At 35.1% G+C, this 15413-nt stretch overlaps 1 protein-coding gene across 1 annotated transcript in view; it reads left to right on the forward strand.

The window, feature by feature from the left end:
* AGMO (alkylglycerol monooxygenase) overlaps window positions 1-15413 on the forward strand; it is a gene marked incomplete at both ends in the record, with an annotated part of 343447 nt that overhangs the window by 96524 nt on the left and 231510 nt on the right. Inside the window, one exon of the mRNA XM_079711695.1 lies at window positions 9550-9653. Coding sequence (XP_079567821.1) covers window positions 9550-9653 — 104 coding nt within the window. The remainder of the gene's footprint in view (window positions 1-9549; window positions 9654-15413) is intronic.

A 15413-nucleotide genomic window follows, 5' to 3' on the forward strand; every position in this document is an offset into this window, starting at 1 on the left:
GCATTTCTTGCAAATTCAGTAATCTTCCAAGCTTCTAACTCGTTTGCTATGAAGCAGTAAAAATTAGTTTCAGAACACAAAGGTAAATGGTAAGACCAATAGAAAGCCCTTATTATTGTCAAAGAGATCCTGGTAGGTTTTGTTGCTGTTGACAGGGGTAATCAGTATCCACTCAGGAGGCTTAATAGAGGGAGAATAAAGACAGATTGCATCCACCTTCTAACTAGTGGTTTTAGTGCCATTTTTTCCTGCTTTCCTGTCTTTTCCTGACAATCCCTGGTTGTTTTGCTTTCCTGTTCACTTCCTTACGTTGCTCTCCTTTCAAACTTTGGGGGTTAATTTGTTCTTGGATTCTGTGACTTGTGGAGACAAATTATAGAAATCATTATTCCAAACATAATACAGCAGAAGTTCACTGGGTCTCACCACAGGCGAGCATGCTGCACAGAAGGAGTGCTTGCCAATCCTAGCTAACTCTATTGACATAAAGACAGCTCTTCTCCCATGATTTCTGCCCCCAGATTGTGCTAGTTAGGTCATTAGGAATGCCAAATATATGTCATTAAATCCTCTGGAAGGTTTCTTGCTTTTATTCTATGTAAAGCATGTGGATTCCTTAGAATCTGAATATATTGGAAATCTCATGATAAAATCACTAACAGCCCCCAAAACCTAAACCATGATATTACTGTGCTGTTGCTAACCAGGACCCACATGCACTAGAATTTGGTTTTATTAAATGGGTAAGTGACCTTCATGAGACATAAAAATTGTCAAATTCATAATTGTTTTAAAATGTAATACTGATAACTTTTATTTCAAAGAATTTGTATTTAATTCTGCCAACTTTTGCAGAGAGGGATAGTTTTCCTATAAACACAGCTTATTTTCCACATGGTTGAAAGGTATGGGAATCTCCCTTAACCAAAAATCTCTCTTCACTAGTCTGTTGTACTTCTGGAAATGTCAGTTTTCAAGCCACTTAATACTTTAGTTCAATAACACTTTTTCTATTGAGTGAGGAAGAGCTCCTTCCATGCATTACCAAGGATATAATCAGGATTCTCTAGCAAATTACTTGGCCCATGGCCTAGGGCCGAGGTAATATCAATCTGAATAGAAAGAAGAGAACTCTAGTCTTGGCAAGTATCAACACCCAAAATGGCTAGGAGCAGAGGGATATAAATGGAGAATGATGGAGCTTAGAGAAGGAAGAGTGTGCATGACATCAAACTGTTATTCACAGCATTCTTTTCAGGCAGCCTATAACCTTCTAATAGAATGGACAGTAAAGTCAAAAATTACCATTTTATTCTTCAGCTAGTAGACAACCAGTTTATCTCATGGGTTGGAAGTGTTACAGAGATTATATGGACTGACAACCTACAATAAAGCTTAGTCTACTCTGAGAGATGGAGTAGACTGCAAAGTAGAACTCTCTCTACTTTCCTATGTAAATGCACTACTATTTCTTTCTACTCTGTCTTTCCGTGGAGCCTTAAGCATTTCTTTGAAGCTCTCATTTTGGAAGGCTATTGATAAGAAAATACGTTACTTTGAGCTATGCTAGTTGGAGGTTGCTTTTAGAAACACAGGTACCCAGTATGCTATGAAGTGCTTTCCTCATAGAAGTCAGTCCATAGGAAACACTGAGTGATAGAGTACATAGATCTGTAATAAGGTCACTGATATTGGGGGGTTTTGCATCATATTCCTATGTATTAAGAGCAAAAATGACTAGTGGGGAATAAGTTCATTGAGCAATAACAAATCCCAGTGACTTAGCACAACAGATTTATTTCTCATTCACATCCTGGTTAAATAAGGGTCAGTGGGAACTTTCTATTCTATACTGATAGTCAGATAGCCAAGATCCTTCGGTCTGGTTTCTTTGCATACCCTAAGGCCTCAGCGTCCTCCACTGAATATCCTGTCTGGCAGTTGGAGGGGAGCAGAGAGAGTGCAAAGGATCACACCAGTTCTCAACCCCTGCCCGGGGTGACACACATTATTTATACTCACTCTGCATCATTGAGAATCAGACACACAAACCCACTGAGGGGCAGTGCGGCTAGAAAATATGGTTTCTGCCAATGATAAAATTATTAATATGTAATAAGAAAAATAATAATTACTTATGCAAGGTATTAAATCTCATATATCCCTTTCCTCATTTATAAAAGGGAAACTATACAAACATCTACCTCTAGTATAGTTCTAGATAATACATGAATTAATACATATAATGTGTTTAAAATATCCCCTAGAACATGATAAGCACTTTTGTGTGTTTACAATCATTGCTGTTGTTATTTTTATTATCATTAATCAGTCTCATCTTTGAGTAAAGTCAAGGAGGAACTCATAGCATTTCTAACCATTAGGCAAGTAGGCAATGACCCAAATTTAAATTGTATGAGATATTGTAAAATCTCATTTCTAGAAAATGTGGAGAATAGACATATAGAAAGACAGGTAGGGAAGGGGTCACTTAATCTGTCAGACAGAGTGAAGCTAATGTCTTCTTATATTTCATGGAAGCCTTGGTTATAATAATCTTTCAAAAGTTGTTAGGAAACAATGACTACAAAGTGATACAGGACATGTATAATTTACACAGAATTATTTTTATTTTAAGGGATGTAAAAGTTTCCTGTATCAACGAGTTCTTTGTATATCTTTCTTTTGCTTCTATTTAGTTGTAGGTTCTTTGAGGGATGTTTTTTGTTTGTTTGTTTGATTGATTGCATGCTTTTATCTATCAGAATATCCACAAAGATATACATAGTAGGGATTCAATAAATTAGTGCTAAATAAGTCCTTATTTTTAAAAAAATACACAATTTAAATGAAATCTTATCAAATATAATCTTAATTTTTTAGACTTTCCGAAATGGATTTAAAATAGAATACAATTGAACTAACTATGGACGTCTCAAAATTCTGAAATTTTAAAATCACATATTTCATTTTTAATGATAGTGGATATGGTAGGTGGAAATAACATTCTTTTATATCTTCAATTAATTTTAACATTTCGTCCAGATAACAATAATAAGCATCATATTTTTTCTTGCTTTTGCATTGTATAGAAATGGAAGTTTTGATTGAAAAGATGATATACATTCTTAAGGATTTATTTTTGCTTCATACTAAAAAGTTGTATCTTCTTTTATTTTTTGTTTAAATTCTTTTCTTTTCTTTTCTTTTTTTTTTTTTTGAGGTACGCAGGCCTCTCACTGTTGTGGCCTCTCCCGTTGCGGAGCACAAGCTCCGGACGCGCAGGCTCAGCGGCCATGGCTCACGGGCCCAGCCGCTCCGCGGCATGTGGGATCTTCCCGGACCAGGGCACGAACCCGTGTCCCCTGCATCGGCAGGCGGACTCTCAACCACTGCGCCACCAGGGAAGCCCCATTTTTTGTTTAAATTTTGAAAGAATTTAAACATATGAACGGAGAACTAGTCTTTTAAAATTCTGCATGCTAGTTTTTAAAGACTTCCATGTGAACATAAATTTTAAAGAAGTATTAAAGTTGTGATTGCTAGAAAGATTACAGAGACAGTTTAGTGTTTGTGACAATTTTAGAGCCATCATTTCTTACCTCCTCTAGAGAAATGATTTAATAGCTACATGTTGCCAAATGTATAGATAAAAAGTGAAAATTTGGTTAGTCCTTCAGATGACTGGTTTCTATGATGCTGAACATCTGGATATATGCAAAATGTGTTGAACAAAAATATGGAGGTACAGCCAGTTTATCAATTTTATTCTCATTGATTTGACATTTTTAGATATACTTAGTCATTTATGTTTTGGTATTAAGTGGGCAAAGGACAGATTAGAAAAAAATACTCAATAAAGACTATCAATCTCTATTCACTGAATGAATTAGAAATATCATCAATTTTGTCATCACTTTGATTTGTTGCTATAGGAAGTGAATTAAATTGTGATGACAAAATTGATGATGTCATCATCAATGCATTCAATGAGGGTATATTCTTTGTTATTTCACCAGCTATTAAATTTTCCATTTAGACTTTACTTTGACATTTCAAGTCTGTTACTAATATTTTGATTGCTTAGTTCAGTTACTTTTTTGAAATCATTTATCAATCATGCTTATCTGTTGGAAAGAGATGGAACAAATTTTTAAAGGATTCACTTATACCTGGTACTGATATTTTCAAATTCAGAGTGACATTTGTTTTTATTCAAAAATAGACTAGTTCAGTGTTTTGTAGTGTTAGATTTCCTGCAAAAGGCAGTAAGCAGTAGCTCCAATTCAAGAGGTTTAGCACCATCATTTAATAATGTGTGTTGAGCTCCTTAATGTCCTTCACTTATTGGAAATTACCAAATACATGTCATCTGGGGCTCACAGAATAGTTGGTCCCAGTCACCTCCATTTCTGAAGGAGAAATAAAACTCCAAGAGGGGAATGAATGCATCAAATAAATCACTGTTGAGAGAGAGAGAGACAAAATTTTAAAAAGCTTTATCTCTTTTAATGAAACTTTTTCCCCTCTCCCTTTTAATTTCATTTTTATTACTTATAAAATAAAGAATTTGAACTAAGTAACCTCATAAATTCCTTGCAGTTCTCATGTTCCATAGTTACCACACAATATGTTAGATGTTCCATCAAGTGTTACTAACATGCCTTTCTTGGTGCAAACACCAATATTTTGCAACTATTCCTGAACACTTTTTCCTTCATAACTCGAAGGTTTTCCAAATTATGAGTGAAGGCAACATCATCACCCCCAGGATGCCCCAAGACTTCCTGTCCACTACTGAAGATTAAATAGCTATCATGTAGCTGTAAAAATTCCTTGTAGACCTTGTTTGTGTCTCAGATTAACCTAAAGAATTATTTCTCTCCATTTCATAGGTGACAAGTAATGACAAGAGACTTACTTAGATATACTTTAGATGTATAGTACATATAGAATCTGTTAGCTTCTAAATTACAAGTTAACTCTGCTTACAAATTTGTCCTCATTCTGAAAAGTTTCTTGGAAGTAACCTCTGTTCTTATACACACTAAAAATATCTTTAAATATAACTCTCGAGTATATAAATTGGATTTCATCAAAATTAAAACCCAGTGTTCTTCATTAGGTACTGTAAAAAAAATGAAAAGTCAAACCGCAGACTGGGAGGAAATATTTGTGTGAAGAATATATAAAGATATCTCAAAACTCAATAATAAAAAAACAACCCAATTAAACTGTGGGCACTAATTTTGAATAGACAAAGAAGACATATAAATGGCAAATAAGCACATGGAGAGGTAATCATTGTCATTCGCTATTGCAGAGAAGCAAATTAAAATTTCAATGTGATAATAATACACACCTATTAGAATGTTATCATATAAAGAAATAAAAATAAAATTAATAATGTCAAGTGCTGTCAGAGATGTGTAGCAGATTTAACTCTCATATACTGCTGGTGGTAATACAAAATGGCACGGTCAGTTTGGAAAACGTTTTGACAGTTTTTGACAACCTAATGTAAACATCCCATACAGTTCAGTAATATCGCTCCTGAGTATGTGCCAAAGTGAAATGAAACTTATGTTCACATGAAAACTATACTAGAAAATTTATAGATGCTTTATTTTTAATTGCTTTATTTTATTTTAATTTATTTTTATTTTTAACTGGAAACACTTGAAATGTTCAACTACTAAGTGGATCAAAACACAACAAAACAAAAACTGCGGTACATCCATACAAATGCAATACTACTCAGCAAAAAAGGGAACAAACTACTGATAAACACAGCAAAATGGAGGAATCTGTGATGCATTATGCTAAGTGAAAGAAATCAAATCAGTGGATACTAGGGACTGAGAGTGAGGTCAAGGAGAATTGACCACGGTATTAATTTTCTACTGCTTCGTAACACATCCGTGGCTTCTCTCACAGCTTCTGTAGGTCAGAAATCAGTGCACAGCTTAGATCAGTGCTTCTGGCACAAGGTCTTTCATGAGGCTATAGTTAAGCAGTTAAGCTGTCTGCTGGCTGTAGTGTTATCTGAAGACTCAAGTGGGGGTGGATCAGCTTCCAAATTCACTTACATGATTGTTGGTGGGATTCATTCTTGTGGAGTTTGGGTTGAGGAGCTTAGTTCCTTGCTAACTGGTTAACCTGAGGCCTCTCCTAGTTCCCTGTCAGATGTGCTTCTCCAAAGGGCAGTTCACAACACAGCAGGTGACTTTGCTCAGACAGAGTATATGAGAGTACAAGAGAAAGCACCTAAGACATAAGCCACAGTCTTTTTATAACCTAATATCAGAAGTGACATCCCATCACCTTTGCCAAAATTACATTTACTAGAAGGGAGTCATAAAATTCAGCCCACACCCAAGGGGTGGGTTTATGCAGGGGGTTGAACACCAGTAGGCAAGAATCACTGGGTGCCATCTTAGAGGCCGCCTCCTATAGGAATCCTCTGGATCCCATGGATTCTTATTTCTCTCACATTCAAAACACACTCACCTCTCCCAAGGTCCTAAACATTTCATCCCATTACATTATCAGTTCAAAGTCCAGAATCTCATCATCTGAATCTGGGAGCCATGGTAGAGTCAGGGTGCCATACACAAAGTGGAACAGGGAACTTTTAGGGGTGATCAACACTGTTCCATATCTTATCTTGATTATGACAGTGATTACACAGTGGTGTTTGTTTGGTAAAAACTCATAGAACTAAATATCAAAAGGGATGGATTTCACTGTATGTAAGTTGTACCTTAATTTACAAAAAATAGAAACAAGGTAACAAACTCAAGAATATAACATACATACAAACACACATATTACATTAAATTTTGGCCAAACAAATTTAATGATTGGTCAATGTATTAATAAAATATATGTAAAGAAATCTATATTTTGGCACTGGAAAGTAGCATTATTATTTCTAATATCATTAAAAAGCCATAATAACATATCATATGCTTAGAAAATCAATAATTTTTTCTTATAGAAAAAGAAAATTATTATTGTTGACAATTTATAATTTTATTAATATTTTTTCACAGAAAGAAGTCTATTGTGATAATATCAATTTTTTCTCTTTAACATTTGGTTTTCTTCCTTAGAACAGACAACTCATCAATTCAAGTATTAGGGAAGATGAACATGTATATAAATGTACTATTAACTTTTTCTCATTTTATTTACTAAAAAACTGTGGGGACAATTTTTTATAAAATGTATTTTTATAACCACCTTTGAAAATAATTTACTTCAAGTAAACTGAATATAGACTGTGGAAAAAAAATTCTGTATTTCTTCTTGTTTTTCCCAATTCTGAAAAGTGACAGAGGTAAGGCAGTGGGATCCAGTTACTGCACCCTGTTTATACAGCTGTACTTCATTGAATGAAGGCTTGTGTTACACGCGTTTGTGATAGGAAGTAAATGCTTTTAAAACAACTATAGAGACAGGTCTTTAACCTCCACCCTCATGGATTCTTTGTTCCACCATTTAGCTTCTGTGGAGATTATAAGGAGGTAGTTCCAATGCATATTATTACCCTCTAATTAAACCCAATCTGATTAGCTCATCCACTTGTGAACTCATAACATGGATACATTATGATGAATTTTTTAAAACAAATCCTGAAAGGTCCAACAAAGTAGTGTTTTTATTTGTAATGAAGTTTTTATGTGACAGATTCTGAAATGTTCAATAATGGGTATCTTCTAAAGAGAAAATGGTGTTTAGATTACTTCAGATGTTCAATCTGTAAGAAGTTTTAAAGGATTTAGGAAATTCATCAAATTTATTACCTCTTAATAATATTCCACACAACATCTGAAGATTTCAAGTGCCATGGGATTCTTTGTATCTCTCTTATTTATAGCTATATAGGCTAGTCAGTAAACCAGAGATTTAGGTTCTAGGTTATTTCAGAGATTATGCTTGGGAAGTTAGAGATCATTATGGTGAAGTAGTTCTCATTTGTGTAAGAACAATTTCCTTCATTGCTTGGGTAGAAATACAGGGTCATCGCTAGGAACAATTAAAATGATTAAAATGTGAAACCAGTCAGGATCTAAGTTAGATATAAACTGATGGTTTGTGAAAATACTTGCCCCACTTGAAAATATATGACTTTAATAGAAATGACTTCTGATAGAGCTATGTATTCATAATCTTGTTCATAATCTCATTCTCACAGAACTAAGTCTTTCTTATATCTCATTTGTTTACCAAAACTCTTTTGCACATTTTATTTGGTAACTCCCTACATAGATTGTCCATAGACCTTTCGTTTCCTAAATGAATGGCCAAGAAGAAGTCCACCCAGAGTGACTATATCTATGTCTATATCTCCATTTATCCATGCTTTTCATTTTAAAAATTTCTAACAAATTGTTCTGCCATGTGCCATGTATTTTAACTCTGAATATATGGCAGCTGCAGAGACCAATAACTCAATATTTCCACTTTTAGTTTCACTGTTCAGTTCCCATGCATCCAAGCCTAAAAAATTTTAAATTTCTAATCTATACTGGCAGAGATACAGTTATCACATCATATGGTTAATTCTATCTCGTATTTGTAGCAAAGGACAAAATATAAGTTAGTTTAGCTAAGAGCATACTTTCTTTACTAAAACAGAATATATGGCATTTTGATCTGTAATTCTGGTAGGAAATGAAAAATGAAGGCAGAATGAAAAATGTGGGCTTGTTTTCTTAAATTCCATATACTTAGGTGGTTATTATAGTGGCACATTTGCTGTAGAAAAGGCAAGCAGCTATCCTTTAGGTATATATGAATCTCAAGACAGTATGAGGGCAATTTACGTAGTGTTCAGTGAAAATTAACAATTTGCATTTTCTTTTTTATTTTGAGGACAAACAACAATTATGTGGGACAATTTTAGAAATGGTATACTGTTTTGGTGAGGTATGGGAAGAACTATATATAACTATTAGTTATTAATATATATCTGTAAATAAAACTGAAACCTTAAATCTTAGGGCCAGATGTTATTCTGCTTTGCCTCTCATTCCAGTAGACAGATTTTGAAATTTCTTAAAAAGCCATTAGGGAAGAATATTATGAAATATTTCATTCCAAAATTTATACACCAATTTCTCCCATCAGAGTACTCTTCTTTAATTAGAAATATGTTATCATATGCTGAAAAATTATCACAATTCATTGACTGTATTTGTTACAACATTACCAGTTAGCTTTTATGATTTGTCATATTGTAATATGTTAGGAAAGTGTAAAGTTTGGAAGTCATTTCAGTTTGCTGAAGGCATTTAATTATATCATATACACTATACATATTTATTGGCTATGTTTCAATTTTTTTATTTCTTTCTAATTTATACCCTCTCTGCTTCCAAAAATGATTTGAGGCAGCTCATTTTAATTCTAATTATATTGGCTAGCTTTTTCAGAGATGTTCGAGATTTTTCTTCCTCACTCAACAGAGCAGCATACATAACTGAAAATGAAAGTTGCTTTGTTCTTATTGTCATGGCTCATTTCAAATTGTGTGTTTTGCAGAGGTTAATATTATGTGGGCTGCACACCAAACACACCACAGTTCAGAAGACTATAACTTATCCACAGCGCTGAGACAATCTGTCTTCCAACTGTACACTTCCTGGGTAAGTTTATGAAATTGAATAAAAGTGATAATATAATTTCACTTAGTCGCAACTGTTTCTGTTTCCTCCAAGTAAATGAATAGAAGCTGTTTTACAAAAAATGCTTCTTTCTCCTCTGTAAGGCCAGACACTAAAGTGTTTCCTTCTCCTCTTTGAAGCCAGACACACATGAAGGAAGTGTTTTTTTCCAATGGTAGTCTTTTACTTGAGCCCCCAAAGCTCACGGTGAGAAAGTGGCTGGCTGTTCTTTATTTACTGTCAACTAAGGAGTGTGATATATAAACAATATATCTCAATTCAAATATATGCAAAGATTTCATTACAAACTTTTAAAAACAGTTTTAAAAAAATCAGTTCCCATTTCTGCATGCTTGAGTAAAATCTAATTAAATTCTTTGCTTTTTATCTATATATTAGCATAGTTAGTACAATGCTCAACAGAAAGTTTGGCTCTAAAGTATTTTAACATAAGGAAATGACAAGACTAATGAATACCAGAAATTGCCTCTAGTTCTAAGATTCTTCTCATTCTCTGGGCAAACCTGATCCACTTGGTATCAGACCTCATCTGTGATTGTCCCTCTTTAGCTCTTCTGAGCTGTCTAAAGTACTGCTGCTAAAATGCACCTTGAGCTAGAAAGTCAGAGTTATCAATGTATAAGTGCATTCATCAATAGCTGTTTACTAATGATAAATTATAATGATAATAATACAAATGTTAATCTGTATGGTTCTTAATAGTTTGCATGTGTAATACTTCTATTAGATACGATTATTGAATATTTTCTATGTGCCGGGCAATCATCTAAGACCTCTTTATGTATTAATTCATTTGTTCTTCATGACAACTTCAAGGCATAGGTATAGTATGACTGTCATTTCAAAATGATAACTGAGTCCGTAGTTCAGTCACAAAACTAGTAAAGGGAGGAGTAGAATTTGAACTCATTCAACCTGGCTGCAAAGATCTTAACCTCTACACTAAATCCTCTTCTCTGTACCTCTGTATTGTTTTTCACTTATGTCATCTCTTTTGATCCCTGCCCTCCTGTGCTATGCTAGATCAAGCATTACCATTATCAGGTACCTGTGGGTCAGTGAGGTTAATTACACCACCAGGAAGTGACAAAGTCCCATATTTGAAATCAGATTCCTCATAATCAATAGAAAGATATACTGGCGTGCGTTCTGACCCAAACAGGAGCATAGGCCATACAAATGGATAAGCCAGTGATGGCACTAATACATTTGCTGAAAAGGATATTGAAGGAAATCCACCCCCTGCTCCCCACACCATACACCTATGTTACAGCTTATATTAATTTCCTAGGCCTGTTGTAACAAAGTACCACAAACTGGGTGGTTTAGAACAACAGAATTGTACTGTCTCACAGTTCTGGAGGCCAGAAGTTTGAAACCAGTGCTGGCAGTGTCATGGTCCCTCTGAAGACTCTAGGGGAGCAGCTGTTCAAGTCCTTTCTCCTAGCTTCTCCAATCTTCACTCCCCATGGGAGTCTGATCTTCACATGGGGGTCTCCCTGTGTCTGTGTTCAAATTTCTCTTTTTTTATAAGGACACTAGTCATATTGGATTAGGAGCCCACCCTACTCCCTTATGACCACATATTAACTAATCACATCTGCAGTGATCCTATTTCCAAACAAGGTCACATTCTGAGGTATTAGGGAATAGGATTTCAACGCATGAATTTTAGAGTGACATGATTCAATGTATAACACAGCTCTAAGCAATATAGATGGAAAAGATAGATAGATAGATAGATAGATAGATAGATAGATAATTTCCCCCTCACATCTTCTATAGCCAGCTTGTGCTGGAACTTTAGATGGTTAAAAGTAGAGGAACACACTACCTATTACACAGCTGTATATACCTCAAGACTGATCCAGTGAATGGAGGGAAGGACAGGCTCATGACTGGGGAGGAGAATACTGTCCACCCTCCCTTCTTAAGGAATAGCTGCATTAATACAAATTGCTATTATCCTATACAAAATAGGCTGACTATATGACTGATTAAAATAATAATCTCAAAAATATTTATTCTCTCCTGATTTATATATTACTCTTTGCATAAGGATAACTCAAACCACCAGTAGTTACATTTTGGGGGAGAAAGTCTCCAAGGGATGTAGCTATGTTGGAAGTTGCTCCAGGGAAATCAGTGTCATTAATGAGTTAATTATCTGAGGAATGATCAAAGGAAAATTTTCTATCTGAGCATCAGAGATTTCAGAAGTAGAAGAAACCTGGGAGATACTATATTTATATCATCTATTTTTAAAGCTACAAAATGAATCTCAGGGGAGCCCACCCATCATCCAGTATTGAACATTGTTGGTTAGAACAGTCCAGGCATCTGACTCCCATCTTTATCCTGGTCTAGCTTGTGTCCTTTCCCCTATTATATCAATGCATCCAAAGATACAGATTAGTGAAAATTGAAGTGAAATGCAGGTTCACACCTATTTATTGCCAGACTAAATTCCCTTTATAACCTCTTATCACTTTGCCAAAGACACAGAAAATATGCTGAATAAGTAAATGAGCATTGGGAACGCATTACAGCTGTTAATTTGGGGTGGAGATGGGGAGGAAGAGAGGGTTTCCAGTGTGAGACATGAAAGGTAAGGATTGTCAATCAGCCTGGATTCTTGGTTAATATTTGTAAGTGTGCCAGAAGATAACTTGGATGGTTTCAGGATCTGTGATGGTTGCCAGTCTGTGATAGGTCTTTCTAGACATTAAAATCAGAGTTGTCAGGTCTCTTCATTTTCTTTGAATCTTTTGTAAGATTCTTTTCATCGATACAGCTATATAAGGCATATAATTTGGTAGCTACTAAGGTAACAATGTATTTTAGAACAAATAATAAATGGGTCATGTCTTTGGAGAGAAAATTGATTTGTGAAATGAAAAGCAAAATTAAGCTCAGAGTGCTTTTCTTTGACATTACTATGAAAATTAGGATGGCAGGCCTGTCATTTAAAGTAGTTAAAGATGAGAATTTATAACCATACTTTTTGCATTTTTTAAATCCAGTTTTAGGTGATTTAACATTACTTATCCCCAAAGAGCTACAATTAGTGGAGTAACTTTTTTTCCCCAAATTATTGATTTATTTTTTGTTGAACTGTAGTCAATGTACAATATTATATGTTACAGGTATACAAAATAGTGATTCACACAATTTTTAAAGGTTATACTTCATTTATAGTTATTATAAAATATTGGCTATATTTCCTGTATTTGTTGGGGAAGCTAGTAAAGTAGTCGTGTTCGGGCTTCAGAGGCTACACTAGGCCTCTCTCTGACCTGACAATGACACTAAAGCTGGCTGCATGCCAAACTGCTAAGCTACATCCAGGCCAAAGGAGTGGCGCCAGCACACACTGTAAACCACTAGGTAAGACAGAGAGTAAGTCCTGGGACTTCTTGCACCTTGAGGGTCTGGCCAGCCCCTGGGGATCAAGAACATTCCAAGACTTATGAGTTAAGACCAAGGCATTTATGACAATAACCAGAGCTGCAAACTTGCATGTTGGCTGATAGTTATCAGCATGCGGCCTGGTGCTAAAAACTGGGCTCCTTCGAGTGGCAAACTGAAGTCTCACCTGTGGGGTGGATGCACCTCCTGGGACCCTTCCCAACTGGGACTCCAGCTTGCTGTTGCTTGGGACTTCCCAGCTGCTATTTGAATCTGGATGTAGGTGTCGGACCAATCTGGTGATATATACTCTGTTATGTCTCTCGAATACTTTTATTCATCCCTTTCTAATGACTGTATATTGAAATTAAGTTAAATAATCTTCTATTAAAAATTAATTAAATCTGCTCGGTTGTGTGAGATGAGTGGTTATTTTGCCAGTGAATCCAACGAACCTTGAAACAGAAGGCAGGTTTTCAGCAAAACAGTATTGTACAATATATCCTTGTTTATTTTGTACATTATAGTTTATACCTCTTAATCCCCTATCCCTATATTGCCCCTTTTGGTAGCACCTTTTTAACTGAGGCTTATTCATTATATAATTAAATATATGGTTTTGCTTGCTACTTCAGTCTTTTATTATACATCTTAATTAATATAATACCTTAAACATGATAGTCTCTCCACTTTGCAAATAATAAAATGTGTCTAGACCCATGAATATTATGTAATATATAATAGGGTCAGGGTTAACCTCTCATTTTCTTCCAACTTTATAAATAAAATATCTGAATGCTACAGCTTTATATTCAAAACCTAGTTATAGAAGTGCTCAAAAAATAAAAGAATGGGATAAGTCAAAGGGTTACAGGAGCCAATTTGAAAGAGCTCCCAATGGCCAAAATGTGGAACAATTTGAACAACAAAATATATAACATAGTGTGAAGTTATAATCCAAAGTATAAAATAAATATCTTTGAAATCAGTCCACATTGACATAGATAAATGATTAAATACACAAATAAATAGGAACAAATAAATGGGAAACGAAATCCCCTAAAGAATTTCAAGAGAATTTCAAATTATATATGTAGATACTGCCCCCATCCAGGAAATGGAGATTAATACCTCCTTTACCATTGCCCTTTGAGTGTGGACTCTAGTAACTCCTTCACAAAGAATAGAGTATGGAAAGGGACAAAGGGTGGGGTGGAAGTGGAAGTTTAACTTTAGAGTGGAGAAACTTAGCAAACACAATAAATCGCGGGTCAAAGTTTACATCACCAGGTTGTATTGGTAGCAGGTACCCTTTGATAAGATGTGATAAAAATATGCTGTTGGTAGTATGTAACCTTTGACAAGATACATGGGAATGGACCTTCACCCCTGTGGTCTTTGTCACCAAAACCCATAACCCCAGTCTAACCATAAGAAAAGACATGTGTCAAACCCAAATTGAGTGGTGTTCTACAAAATACCTAACCAGTACTCGAAAGTGTAAAGGTTATGAAACACAGAGAATGTCTGAGAAACTGTCACAGATCAGAGGAGACTATAAAATACAACACTAAATGTAATGTTTTATCCTAGATGGATCCTAAAGCAGAAAAAGAATATTAGGGGGAAGAAAAACAGAACTAATGAAATCTAAATAAGGTGTAGAGTTTAGTGGAGTTTAGTTAAAAGTAATGTACCACTGTCACTTCCTTAGTTGTTTCAATGCAACTTTGAAATATGTTAACAATAGAGAGTCTGGGGGGAGCAGGGGAGGTAATGTGGCAACTTCCTATATTATCTTTGCAACACTTTTGCAAGTATAAAACTATTATAAAACAAATAGTTCATTAAAAGATAGAACTGCATGTCCATACCTGTATTTTCAAACTCAGAGCCACTGTAGATCATATACCAACTCTAGAAAAAACAACTTAGATCTAGCCATTAGCAATAGACATTGATTTCTGGAACCCCCTAGAGTATCATAAAGGACAATGATTCAGCCATGCAATTGTTAAACTGGCTGTTATTCTAAAGTAACTATGTTTCCATTCTTAATCTCTCAATCGAGCACTCATTTTCCAAAATGTCAGCTCTGAACAAGCTAAACTCCTTTATAGCTGTTAGAAAGGAACCTCAGAGAGTCCTTATCACAGGCAGAGCTGGTCTAAACCTGATCCAACCTGTTTCCAATCTCATCTTCCACCCTCCCCCATTGTCACCCCATCCAGTTTAACAATTAATTTTCAATTCTCTAAATCTGCCGTGACATATGCCTTGATATTTTATTGAACATACAGTTATCTCTGCCTA

This window comes from Hyperoodon ampullatus, assembly GCF_949752795.1.
Source record: "Hyperoodon ampullatus genome assembly, chromosome: 9".
Lineage (NCBI taxonomy): Eukaryota > Metazoa > Chordata > Mammalia > Artiodactyla > Ziphiidae > Hyperoodon > Hyperoodon ampullatus.